The sequence below is a fragment of the Podarcis tiliguerta genome (genome assembly GCF_965153285.1).
Source record: "Podarcis tiliguerta genome assembly, chromosome: 4".
Classification (NCBI taxonomy): Eukaryota; Metazoa; Chordata; class Lepidosauria; order Squamata; family Lacertidae; genus Podarcis; species Podarcis tiliguerta.
The window spans coordinates 34876146-34889872 of NC_139537.1; the positions used below are offsets into that span (position 1 = coordinate 34876146).

At 39.3% G+C, this 13727-nt stretch overlaps 1 protein-coding gene across 10 annotated transcripts in view; it reads left to right on the forward strand.

Moving 5' to 3' along the window:
* Positions 1–13727, forward strand: part of ALCAM (activated leukocyte cell adhesion molecule) — a 125093-nt gene that overhangs the window by 73113 nt on the left and 38253 nt on the right. For all 10 annotated transcript variants that reach the window (XR_014510573.1, XR_014510574.1, XM_083438379.1 and 7 more), the window contains exons 2-3: positions 10057–10157; positions 12156–12375. Coding sequence is in view for 8 of the 10 variants with exons in the window: in XM_083438379.1 (XP_083294505.1) it covers positions 10057–10157; positions 12156–12375 (321 nt within the window). In the remaining 2 variants the exon portion in view is untranslated. The remainder of the gene's footprint in view (positions 1–10056; positions 10158–12155; positions 12376–13727) is intronic.

A 13727-nucleotide genomic window follows, 5' to 3' on the forward strand; every position in this document is an offset into this window, starting at 1 on the left:
GGTTTTGGGTCTAGGTGAGGGAAATTCTACTTTTGACAAATGGGGCTGGGAGGAAGGAGAAAACACACACACAAAATGTCCATCAAGAGCTAACTTTAGGCCTTCCACCACATTTATTTTGTGCCATCTTATAAATAGCTAATCAGTGGAAAATATTGTAGGCTTATGCTGAGACAGCAGGACAAGATAAATGCAGTGTGTTAACTCTAGCTTGGAAATTAATAATTTTCATTAAAGCATCCTGAAACGAACACGACAGTTTTAGCATTCAGACCATATGAAAGGAGTTTTAACTAACAAATTAAAATTGACTGCTTTTACTGAACATAGATGGCAGAAGCCATGACGAATAAATCACATTGTATACCATTTCCGTATCATAGTATGCTTTGAATGGCAAGAAGAACCATAAATTGAGAAACAGAATACTAAGAGCATCTTTATAAACTAAACTATGTTTTTACATGAAGATGCTGCCATAAAATAAGTTATCCAGCCAGCAGTATTTCTTATTCATCACAATAAAATATATACAGTATATACTTGAGTATAAGCCGACCCAAATATAAGTCGAGGCACCTAATTTTAGCACAAAAAACTGGGAAAACTTATTGACTTGAGTATAAGCCAGTTCACCACACCACAAACCTGGTGGTGGCGGCAGTGATGGAGGAAGAACAAGCAGCCTGAAAGGGCTGCTTTCAGGCTGCTCTTTGCTCTGCCGCTGCCTCTGCCGCTCGCAAGAGCAGGCATAGGAGCCGCGGTTGGGAGAGACACAGCGCAGCGCAGGACCTCTCCCAACTGCTGCTCCTGTGCCTGCCCTTGTGAGAGGTGGGCTGCGGTGGTGGGAACAGCGGCGAGAAAGGGCTCCTTTCAGGCCGCTTGTCCCTCCTCCACCACCGCCCGCCTCACTCGAATACAAGCCAAGGGGGGCTTTTTCAGCATAAAAAATGTGCTGGAAAAGTCGGCTTATACTTGAGTATATACGGTACATGAGATTCAGGACAGACCAAAGAGAAATGAAGGAAGAGTGTATATCTCAAGAAGATGGAGATCAAGAAGATTAGCTGAGAGAGGCACTGTGGTAGCTTAATGAAGGACTTTGTATAAAGGACTAATGTCAAATTTCCCAGTCCCAGTATTCCATGGTGCAAACTTTGATCTTTTGATGCAGAAATATATGATCTTGTTTTATTCCCTATAAACTTATTTTTGTGCTGGGTTTGTTTGGGATTTATTAGAATGGTTTTCTTGTTTTACATGTTTTACCTTTTATTTCCTTTTCACCTTTTTGATGTCACTTAATTTTTAAGTGACTAATGAGTCTGATAATAATAATAATGTTAACAACAACAACTAATTATTAACTGTAGAACATATTCTTTTCTACTGTCCACTGTACAACCAGCTACGTAAACACGTGTTATTCCCCTTTTTAGGTAGCCGAACATCATGGCACAATGAAAATATCAGATCCTACCTGTCTGATATTAACCTGGAGCTAAGTGCAAGGATTAGTTAGCTGAGTCTGTCAATAGTATCTATTAGAGTGGAGAATAGCACGGTTTAGCAGGAAGATACTCCAATTAAAATTTCTGTTACTGTATATCTTATATGGCTGCTTCTCTCTCTCTCTCTCTCTCTGTGTGTGTGTGTCTATATATAGATATATAGATATATATAAATGTATATGGATGTTTTAAGGTGATCTGCATCAGTAATGCCTAATAAAGGTTTGGCGAAAGAAATAATAATAATAATGTTCAACTATTTCAGACTGGGCAAAAAACTTTTTTTCTTCTCTCCCCCCCCCCCTCCAATTCTTGTTGAACATTGAGCCTTATCACCTTATTTTTGTAACTGAAATTCTTGTAATAAAATATTAACAATAATAAAATAAACAGTGAGCCTGAAGAAAACTTTTGGAGAACCTGGAAGCTTGCTCACTGCTTTGCATTTTTGGTTACTGTTCTTCTTCTGTGTTGTGGGGGGAAATAGATTTGGGCTAGTATTTTGAAAGGGGTTAAAATGGTGCTTTGAAATAAGGAGCATGGTGAAGCACAAATAAAGGAGAAAAGCAACAGGAAGTTGCTGGGTGTGAAGTGGAAGCACAGAATTGTAGAGCTGGAAAAGACTCAGAGGGTCTAATCCCCTGCAGCGCAGGGATCTCAATTAAAGCATCCATGACAGATAGCATGGAGTAGAGCCATTCATGGGGACATGGGGAAGAGAGGGCATCTTTATTGGAAATCACTAAATAAAAGAACAAGAAGAGGCTCCATGGCATAGAAGATGTCTATTAAGTGTAAAGGTGAATTTCATAGTGACTATCTTCTGTCTCATAATAGCCAGTTGAAACTTTAGGGCCCTAATACAATTTAATTTTTAAATGGCTTTGTGTTAGGGTGCTGGAGATAATGCATGACACTGCCTAATAATTGCACACATGTTTCCAGTATTCCCTGTTGTTCCTTTTTTTAAATTCTCGCAATTAAATTGTAATAAAAAGACGGGGGAATTTGGTGGCGGTGGGGTGGTAAGGAGAGTCTCCAACTAAAGAAGACTTGCTGTCTTTACCAAAATGTAGGCAGTTCCCTGCAGAATCTCATTTGTTTCTAAATGAGAAAATACTGTGGTAGCAGTAATACCACAAGGCATCATCTCCTCAGTCATTACATTACCTACTGTTAATTGACCTGGTTCCTTTAAAACTTCTAACAACTGCACACCATGCAGTTGACGAAAAGCTTTTGCATTCATGCCGATACTTCTCTGTATTACATCAGGAAGCCTGCATTTTCCACTATCTTTCCACTATCATTCCACTTTGCTGAAAAGACCATTTTCTCTGCTTTAAAGCAGGATGTAATTGTTTTCATTATTTTTAAAAAAATACTTCCTCCATAATAATGGCCCGGTGTAGAAATAAGGAATATATGCCGGTAGACGTGCATTGGCAGCCTCCCCAGGGTTTAGAAGGGAAAGCCAGATGAAAAGATTTTCTTTTCAGCTCACAGCAGAATCTGTACTGGGTAATAAAATATTTACATCAAGTAAGCAAGCTATTTAGCCTTCCCTTGCCCTAATTAATTTCGAGGGTGGTGGGGAGATCATTTATACATACAAACATAGTGCCACTTTTTAGAAGTGGGCACTGGAGACAAGTAACTTTTAAAAAAATAATGCACTGACCACGTGTGGGGACTTTTGGTTAATTTATCTCTGATATTCCTCCCCTCCCCTCAGTAGCTAATAAACCGTTAAGAGGAACCGAACAGCAGTTAAACAACAACAACCAAAACATACTGTTTTCTGTTGATGAAGCCAAGCTGTTTAGCTTACAGAAAAGGAACAAAAATAGCTATTATCTGAATAGCTAAGGGATATCCAGGGGTGAACTAGTTCTGATTTAAAAAAACAAAAACCTGCAATATTTTTTAAAAAGGGACTCAAGTAGACTTACATGCTCCCTTTTAATTTTTGCACTTCTGAAATCTTGTTGTTGTTGTTTAGTCGTGTCCAAATCTTCACGACCCCATGGACCAGAGCACGCCAGGCACTCCTGTCTTCCACTGCCTCCTGCAGTTTGGTCAAACTCATGTTTGTAGCTTCGAGAACACTGTCCAACCATCTCGTCCTGTGTTGTCCCCTTCTCCTTGTGCCCTCCATCTTTCCCAACATCAGGATCTTTTCCAGGGAGTCTTCTCTTCTCATGAGGTGGCCAAAGTATTGGAGTCTCAGTTTCAGGATCTGTCCTTCCAGTGAGCACTCAGGGCTGATTTCTTCAAGAATGGATAGGTTTGATCTTCTTTCAGTCCATGGGACTCTCAAGAGTCTCCTCCAGCACCATAATTCTGGAATCTTAGAAATCTTTGTTACAACCTGTTACACAAGTTGTACAACTACTCAGTCAAATGGTTTCTCTTTCTTTCTTTCTTTCTTTCTTTCTTTCTTTTCTCAGCGATGGCTATGAACAACTTTTACTGGAGAAGTTATCTGTGACCCTGGGGTGAAATCCACACTGAATACACTTTTATTTGTGAGGCATCATTGTATTGTATTTTGCAAACATAATTGCCACTCGAGGGGTACACTACGGAATACAGTGCCACCGGAAAGGGCAGTGAAAAAATGGGAAGGCCTAGGCCCTGTGGTAATTGAAATCTAAATCATGCACGTGCATGTTTACCTCTGCACCTGCACGGACAGTAAATGCACTTTAATGGACAGGTGTATGTCCCCATCAACTTGCATAGGAAAAAGAGAAAGACTGGATGCCCAGAAATGGCTTCTGGATGGTGGAGGAAAGAAGCTCACTCTCTTGCAAAGACTCTTAGAGTTAAAGGCGATCTTTGCGGAAGAGTGAGATTATACCGCCTTCCCTGACCATTTCTGGGGATACAGCCACTTGTCCACCACCACCCCAATCTTGTACAAGTTAATAAAGAGAATGTTATCCCCAGTGCAAGCCAGTGGAGGAAGGAAGAAGAAGCTGGACCCACAGAAATGACGAGGTGGGGGTTGAGAATCCACCTGAGAAAGAAAAATGCAACATATATTTTTTAAAAAATCATTAATGTAGAAAATTGCTGAAAACAGGGCAGAAGAGGCCAAATTACTACAAGCTGGGGTCTGTGTGTCAAGTGTCATGTAGCACCAGTACAGAGGGAAACCTGCTAATTTGTATTGAGGTCCATTGGAGTGGAAGTAAACCCCATTAAACTCAGTGGGACACTTCTGAGAAGTTATAATAGGATTGTACTGGAATAAGAGGGTCCAATGACTAAACTCATGATATGTTCAGGTGATTCAGAGCACTGCTCCTGAACACACATGCCAGCTTGTTTGTTCACTGGTAAACGGATTATTGTCATTATTCACAGGCCAGTTTACAATATAAAATTGTAAAATCAAAACACAGAATACATAACATAATAACAAAACAAAACCCAATAATCCCCTTCCCACAAACACATTTAATAGGCCATAGATTGTTTAATCAGCCAAAGGTCTGGTTGAAGAGGAAAGTCTTTGCCTGGTGCCTATGTACCATGTCGTCCTCTATTCTGAATTTTTATTTCATAGTACATTTTCTGGCTCAGTGAAGGCATCAAATGAGTTTCCCCTAGAAATACTTTAAATATCTTCGATGACAGGACTTTGACACAGAATGTGTGAAGTAATAAGATTTTTCTGTGTTTGCCAAATATATACTAGATTTACTTAACCCCAAAGTGTTTGGAAAGAGCAGCTGAAGTTGGTTGAAGTGGGAAAGGTTTCTCTCCCTGCCAGGCTGTCATCATATGCTGGAGAGGAACAGGGTATGGTAGAACTTTGGCCCAATATTTATTACAGAAGTCTGCATTCCAACATGTTGTATTTATACTTCTGCAAGAATAAATATAGAAGGGGAACCCAGTGCTATAGTTCTGAAGCAGTGCAAATAGAGGTTTGTTTCACTGTCTCTGAAGAGGCACCCCATAGGGCAGAGTATGAAACACCAGCCCCATCCATCATTAAAATCTCATCATGACACCTTAATAGATATGTGTGCTTTCAGCAAATCATTATGCTCTGGGTTGCCAAGGGCACTTTGGTGGTACTTTTAGCTGCTATGCAAGAAGCCATGGATGGCACAGCCGCTCTAACACAAAACCTTATAGGTAAGTTTCTGCTGTACCACTGTGGGGATTTGGGCTGCTATGAGATTACCTTCTACCAGTGCAAGAACCCTATGCTCCAGGTCTATTTTATGGCAATGCCACCACATTTCCCTACTGATAGAAACTAGTTCATTAGGGACCACCATGCTATTTTACAAAGTTCTGCACAGATGTTTTATGCTATTGTACTATGTACTAGTTCATGGAAAACCATTTCTTTGAGTTTGAGGCACTGGCGGAGGAAGAGGGGGTGGGGGAGCGCACCGCCCTGGGCACCACGATCCTGGTGGGGTGCCATTGTGGCTGCCCCCGCCGCACTGGGCGCCACACGCCCGCAGGCAGCACATCCATGCCCCCAGGACATGCGCCACGCCCCCAGGATGTGCACCAGCCATGCCTCCACCTGCTCTCTGCCCCCGGTGCACCACTGGTTGGAGGACTTACTGCAAAAATGTGGTGGGGTATTTATACTGAAAGTACTTCTGCATTTTGTGGAATTGCTATAGTCCCATATTCAAGCCATGTTGTTTTGGGTAGCTAATTCCAGAAAGGTAGCAGTATTAGTTAACCAGAATGCTTCCAATTGAACCCTCTGTAATGTGCATCGAAATGTACATTTGCAGGAGAGCAAATGCTCTTCCTTAAAAATTTCCACATTTATTACAGCCTTCATAACTAGAGACTACTTAATCTGTTGCATGAAATGTTATCCTTTGCAGCCGCTTCTTTCTGTTCGTATCTAGTTCACATTTCAGTGCTACTTAGAAATACGTGTGTGTACACAGACATAGCTGATAGGTAAAGAATAATCGTCCTTGCATCTCACAAAGGAGGTTTTTAGCCCAAGAAAGCTTAACACCACAATACATTTGCTAGCCTTTAAAGTGCTACATGGATTGTGTTCAGTTTTGTCACTTAGATACAGCTGGGTACATTAGACTTTCAAACAAAGACACGTCATTTGTCTTTGCTTTCAAGCTTGCTGTGTTTGAAGTGCTTATAAAAAAAATCAGAAGGGGTGTGTGTGTGTGTGTGTGAATGTTCACTAGTGATGTTGTGTCCTGACAGCCTACATCTTCCCCTAAAAGTGGTTTCATTCACATTCCTGAAGGTCTGTGTTGACTGGTAGTGTTCGCTTGTTACTGTGGCAACTTGGAGGGGTTAAAATGTATTGTTAGAAAGCAAAGCAAAAAGATCAACAGTGAAAGTTCCATGGGACATTTTTTTTTTTTCATGATGGCATTTAGTGTACATTAGCAGGAGAGCAAATAACCTTTTTTATCAGCTGGAAAAATGTTCAGTCTCCAACCTGAGTTCATCCGAGTGAAAATTCTAAAAATTATGTGGTGTTGTTTTCTTTTTAAAAAAAAAAAAAAAGATCAGGACTTTGCTGTGATGTTATTCAAGAGAGCAATGGCTCTAAACAGTGTTTCTTCTTCTTCTTCTTCTTGGCACTGTATCAGAATTTCAGGATTTGAAGTGCCAAATTGAAATGCCATTCTTCTTCCTGTACCCTCACAATACAATTTTATTGATGTTAGGGAATGGTTTTTCTCCTCCGTGAGCTTTTTTGAGGATTTTTTAAAAGATAAATGGTCATTAATCTATAAATATTATATGGATCCTTTATGTAACTTGCAATTTTTGCATTTCTTTAGCGCCATCTAGTGGACTTAGTGTTGCATCCTTTAAATTAGAAAACAACAGTTTTCAACTTTAGCTCTAGATGAGATTTACAAATTTTAATTTAGAAATATGACAAAAAAATATTTTGGCTGGATGCATGACTGCTCACATGCTGGAGAAAATTGCCAATCATTTGCCTTATGTTAAACAAATGCTGACAAAATTGAAGTCTATGAAGGCAATTAGAGTGCAACACAGTTTATGGGGAGTTTTTGCATCTCTGTACATAGATGAAAATAGGGACATTATTGAGTATATGTAACACTCCTGTTTCATACGTATTTCCCCCATTGCGCAGAGTGAAACCATTATTTGTCTGCTTGTATGTATGTGGTCATTTATGCTGGTGTAGCCTTCCTGAGCTGGCTCCTGCAGCTTCTGTGTTAGCAAATTGAACATAGCAGTTTTCCAATTATATCATTACATTTATGTGTTCATTTGTGGCCCCTATGGGTCTGCATTCTTCAGAATTTAAGAATGCTTAACAGACTGCTTATCTCTCAATAGATCTGAAAATGCTTATTATAGAATAGCTATCCATTCAGCAGTATTTACAGCCTGGGTTGGAGGATAACAGACAGATAGGAAAACTAGCAGTCCCCAAGTTGCCCAACAGAGGCAGTGTTTTGTCAGGGACTAGTAGTAGAAAATAGGAATGCCTTTGGTAAATTGGCACAGTGTGTTTGCTGCCAAACTCCTTATGCCCACAAAATTACTAGCCTGCAAAAGTTCTTATTAGTCATCTAAGAGACTAGTCAACTGTGTTTCCATGCTAGCTGCTGAAGAATGAAGCACTCTGCTTCATGGCCACCATGGAAATACTAGCCTCTTCGTCATTTTGGCATCTGTTGGAGACCTTCTTCTTTCAACCAACCTTCTAGGTAGATATTTCTGTCCCAGTTGCTGTCCATATTGGATTTGAAATTGTTATGAAATATTATTATTATTTGTTTTCTACCAAGGATGCTGTTGAAGGACTAATAAATCACCCAGTGTCCTCTGCTGCCCAAACATTTCTCTGCTGGTTATGTAAAATTTTCCTTCATCCATGATTGGCACGCAACCAAAATGGACTGTAGAGTATGAATGGCATAATCCATCCCTTGTCTACCTGCCCAGTGAGGGCTTGTCCACAAATGAGCATTATTTAACTGTTAATGCAATTCCCCCAACCATTTGGATTAGACTGAAGTAGTTCACACCCAAATGTATTTGAATTTGTATATGAGAAGCAATGTTGGTCTCCCATTCATGTCAGTAGATGTCTCTTTTTGTGTTTGTTCCTGGCTTCCAAATGGTTGATTCTGTTATGCTGATTAAGTACCGAGGGGCATGTGTGCAGAAAACACACATTTTGGTTTTTTTAAATCGTCACAAAAGCACATAGTTATTCTGTATTCTCAGCACACACTTGTGCAGTTTACTGTGCAAAGCTGAGGGATCGAAACATAAGGCTGTACTCCTCCTTCAGGAGCGAGCTAGAAATAGTTATGAGCAGAGCTGGAGATTAAATGAAAGCAAATTTTCAGCAGACACTTGGTTTGCTGTGCAATAACTGGCGTAGACATTTTTAACTTGACTTGCTTGTGCCGGTTTCTGGATTGGCACATATCAAAGGGCTCAAAACAATAGATATATAGATGATAGATGATAGATAGATAGATAGATAGAGATGATATATAGATGATAGATGATGATAGATAGATAGATAGATAGATGATAGATGATAGATGATAGATGATAGATAGATAGATAGATAGATAGATAGATAGATAGATTGATAGATGATAGATGATAGATAGATAGATAGATAGATAGATAGATAGATGATAGAAGACAGAAAGAAAGAAAGACAAGCCTACACTCCATTGTTCAGAAGCACACTGGAAATAGTTTCAAGCACTACCCACAAAATGAATGAAAGCATGAAGGACATAGTGGATGTGCAAAGGGGAGAAGCAGAAAGTGACAATTGATCCACCCACCCAAAAATGCTGAAACAAATTGGCACAAGCCCCCCCCCCCCAAAAAAAAACAGAGGGTGGGGTGAGTCTTGGTAGCAGTGAGGACTCCTGAGACCCCAGGACCCCAGCATTTGCCTATGTTTTCTGCTGTGACTAGGTCAGAGGGAACCTATTGTTGCTCTTTCAACCTTTCTGTAATGTATGAATTCCATACCACTGTATTTTAAATAAGTCAGTTCTTCCATTGACAAAGAAATAGCCTCATAATATAATTCAGTACACTTCACGGAGTTCAGTTAATTGTAATGCACTCTGAACCAAGCCGAAGGTGTGTTAGTTACTCTGGAGAGGACCTATAAATGAATCTGCTCTCGGCTGTGCCAATTTTGTCTTCAAGATAAGTGAAAATGGGTTTGCTAAATTGAACTGATTCTTCTACTTTACAAAATGTCGAGGCTGTTGTCCCCCATTGTTCTCCTAAAGCAGCTACTGCCCCAGGGATCTAACCAATTTTAGTCTCACTCTTTTAAAATCTCCATGAAGAAATCTTCCACCAAGTGCAGTATGTTGTACAAATAAAGGAAATGGATGTTTAGTTTACTTTTTCCTAGTAAATTAAATAATAAATTTACTAGATTTTGAAAACAAAAGTTCTTGTTTTTAGCCGTAGACAAACTATTAACTGGAATCCATAAATATAAAACACAGTGCATTAAATATTCCTTTCTCTTCCTTTTTAATAGGACTTGGATTGTACACAGTAAACACAGTATATGGAGATGCCATTATTTTGCCTTGCCATTTAGAAGTTCCTAATGATCTTAGGTTTGGAAAATGGAAATATGTAAGTATAGCTTATATCCAGTTATTTCCGTTATTGCAATGTGGGGACAAGTTTGTGAGACTGGTGGTGAGAATAAGTATATTTGATCTGATGCATGTTAAGAACTTGTCACGCTTAGGGAGATAAGAGCCATCAATATGCACTGAGTAATTTTGAAATGTATAATTTGCTTGTTATAGAAAGTGATTCATTGCAGTGAAAAAGTTATCAGCATCTATTTATTATGTTCAGAATGTTGCACACACTGCTCCATTTTATGCTCACTACAGTAAAGTGAGTTGAGTCAACAGAATCAATGAATGTGTTTCATTTTGCATCTGAAAGTGCATAGAGTTTACAAAGGGGACCTAATAAAGGCACAGGAGAGTGGTGATACAATTGTTGAGGTTCCCTGAAGGTACCATAGGATAAACAAGCCGTTCTCCCTGATGTTAACAAAACCTACAATTATGATGTATATCATGCTCAGGGTCACAGAATGACTTTCCTTGGTGGTCTCTGCAAAAATAGGTGTAGAGGAGTGTGTATGTGCATTGATGTGAATAAGCCCAGTGCAGTACACACAGGTTTTAGGAGTGCAAAACGTCAAGCTGATGTTGGTATCAAACCAAAGTGTCAATGCAGTTGTTTGGTTGATACAGCAAAGTAACCAAAAGAAGACTAGGCTCTGATAGAGACCAACAAGTAGGGCTTGCAACAAAATGTTGCCATGTGGAGTGCTCCTGTTCAGTGTTCCTTCAAGGAAAGACCTTTCAATTCCCTACTCTATCACCTCAAAGTCAGTCAGGACTCCATAGCCACTGACCACACCATTCTTGATCTCTCTCTCCCCACCAAGGGGTTTTTAAAAAATTGTTTTGTGTACACAGCAAACAAGTTTTGCCAAGCATTTTGATATCTCTTGATTGTGAGGGGTACCATTGTAGCTACTGAAGGACCAGGCACTTGGCGCATGGAGATCAGATTAAAGTAGACCTGTGACCAAATGTCAGAATGTGGTATGCTCTCTGTTCAAGTTTCCAGCCCTTCAATTTCATTATACCTCTGTTTTTCCTTCCCCTACCCTCGGCAGTTTTTCCCCATTCAGTGCTTACTGAACATGCTCACTTCTCATTGGACAGCCTTAGTATATATCTCTCTCAGTCTTTCCTCTAATAAATAATGGTGACAAGAGAGTTCTGGGGCTTTAAGATAAAATAAATGGGATAAATCACTGGTACGGATGGCACCCATCCAAGAAAACTGAAATGTGAAATTGTGATCTTCTACCAATAATACGTTCCTAAGACCGGTCACTTTCCAATTCTCATGTTTGGAAGCCAAAGTAACACCAATTTTGAAAAAGGGACCCAGGGAGATATGGAAATTGCAGGCTGGTTATCTTAACATTTTTCCAGAAAAAAATGGTGAAAGCATCATTGAAGATAAAATTACCAAGCATACAGAATAACAGGTTTTGTTGATGAACCAGCCTGGCTTCTACAAAGTAAATCCTATCTAACTAAGCTTCTGGAGTTCTTTGGGATTTGTCAAATAAGCATGTGGATCAAGATAATCCATTATACATTGTGCACTCTCAAACAGCTTGATAAACTAGGGTTGCCATATTTCAAAAAGTGAAAATCCAGACACAAAAGTTATTGAGCTTTGAGTTGTTGGGGGTTTTTTTGGTTTGTTTTGTTTTTGGAGATTCTCAAAAATCACACTACCGCCATGGGCTGCCATATGTCCGGATTTTAGTGATTTTTGCCCAGACACTGTTTACAAGGGCTGAATACTGGCTATGTCTGGGAAATTCTGGATGCATGGCAACCCTGCAAGGAGCACCCACCACCTCTCATAGGAATCTGCAGTTGTATTGCTCTTGAATGAATGGTTGGTGCAGTGCCCTTACAAATCCAGTACGATTTAGTCAGTTCATAATTACTTTCATGTAATTTTAGAGAGAGTACTAGATAGATAAGAATACACTAATAGACTTTGACTCTTTTATTCTAGGAAATGGCAAACAAGGCTTCGGAGTTTATTGCCTTCCGATCTGCAACCAAAAAAACCGTACAGTATGACGATGTCCTGGAATACAAAGACAGATTAAATCTCTCTGAAAATTATACACTATCAATTAGTAATGCAAGAATCAGTGATGAAAAGAGATTTGTGTGCATGCTTGTAACAGAGGACAATGTCTTTGAACAACCTACAATAGTAAAGGTGTTCAGTAAGTACCAAGTAATCTTATTACCTACCAACAGGGATGTTCACTAGTGTGTGGCCTTTACATAGAAAATTCCTGGCATGAGATTTCAATAAACCATACAGATGGGTCAGGTGTTCTGTAATTTTGTTTATAGCATTCGTATAACCGATTTTTTAGCTACTGGTGTCTACAAGGGAACTTCAAATGTTCACTTCTGCTTCAAGCAAGCAAAGTGTTAAAGGCGTGATGGTGACAATTCTATATATGCATACAGATGAATCTCATTTAAGCTTAATTCACTTATGCAAATAAATGGCAGGAGATCCTTGCTTACCAGGCTCTGGGGGCTGTCATGAGATCTCGTCCACAGGGTTTCCCTTGCACAAAAATAGCTTCTATGCCCTGTACCTTGCTTACAAGCCCTGGAACATTCTCATGAGGCCTCTGGGAACCTCCCGCAAGATCTCATGGGGCTGTCCAAGATCTCACGGGAGCCTCCAGAGACCTTGCCACAATCCTGTAAACAAGGTGGAGGGCTTGAAAACCCTTTCCATGAAGAATTTTCCCTTTGCAGAAATAGCTTTGTTTTGTTGTTGTTTTTAAATAATATTTATTGATTTTTCCAATAACATTACAACAAAACCAAACATGTCAAAAAGATGGAAGAAAATAATAAAAAAGAAAAGATGAAAAATACAAAAACCCAAAAGAGAAGACCCTCTTCCCCACCCCCCAACACAAAAATTTCCCAAAAAAAAAATAAAGACAAAAACACCCAAACAAAACAAAGAAAAATTTCATTTTTTTCAAATTCCTTCTTTTTTAACTTGGTTCCTTAGCTTCCTCCCCCCTCCCTCTTTGTATCCCTAATGTTAATCCAGTCGGCAAATTCCATCCAGCTTTCACTGCTTTTTCACTTATTTACTTTTAACCCTTTTAACCTTGTTTCTTCCCCAACGTCACCAATCAAATAAACTTCAAAACAAGATATAAAATTATCCAATACCCAATTTCCTAATTAACACACACACAAAAAAGATAATAATAGAAAAAAAAGTTAACTTTATCCTAATGTCTTAAATTCTTTATCTTATTTCCCTGGAACCAAATAAAAACCTTCTATCCCCCCAAAAATATTTATTCAATCCCTGTTATATTAAATTTTTACTTTAAAAAATTCCAGTTTATCCCACCATCTCTTCCCCCCGGTTTCGGGTGCTGCCAATCCTTTTTACAAATTTTAAAGTCTTTCCAGTCCACAAGGTCAGTCATAGAAATAGCTTTGTTTTGGACTGCAGTCAAAGAATATATAAACATTAGGGACAAGCCCCAGTATACTGCTTTGTTTACTGAATGGAAAATTGGTATATAAA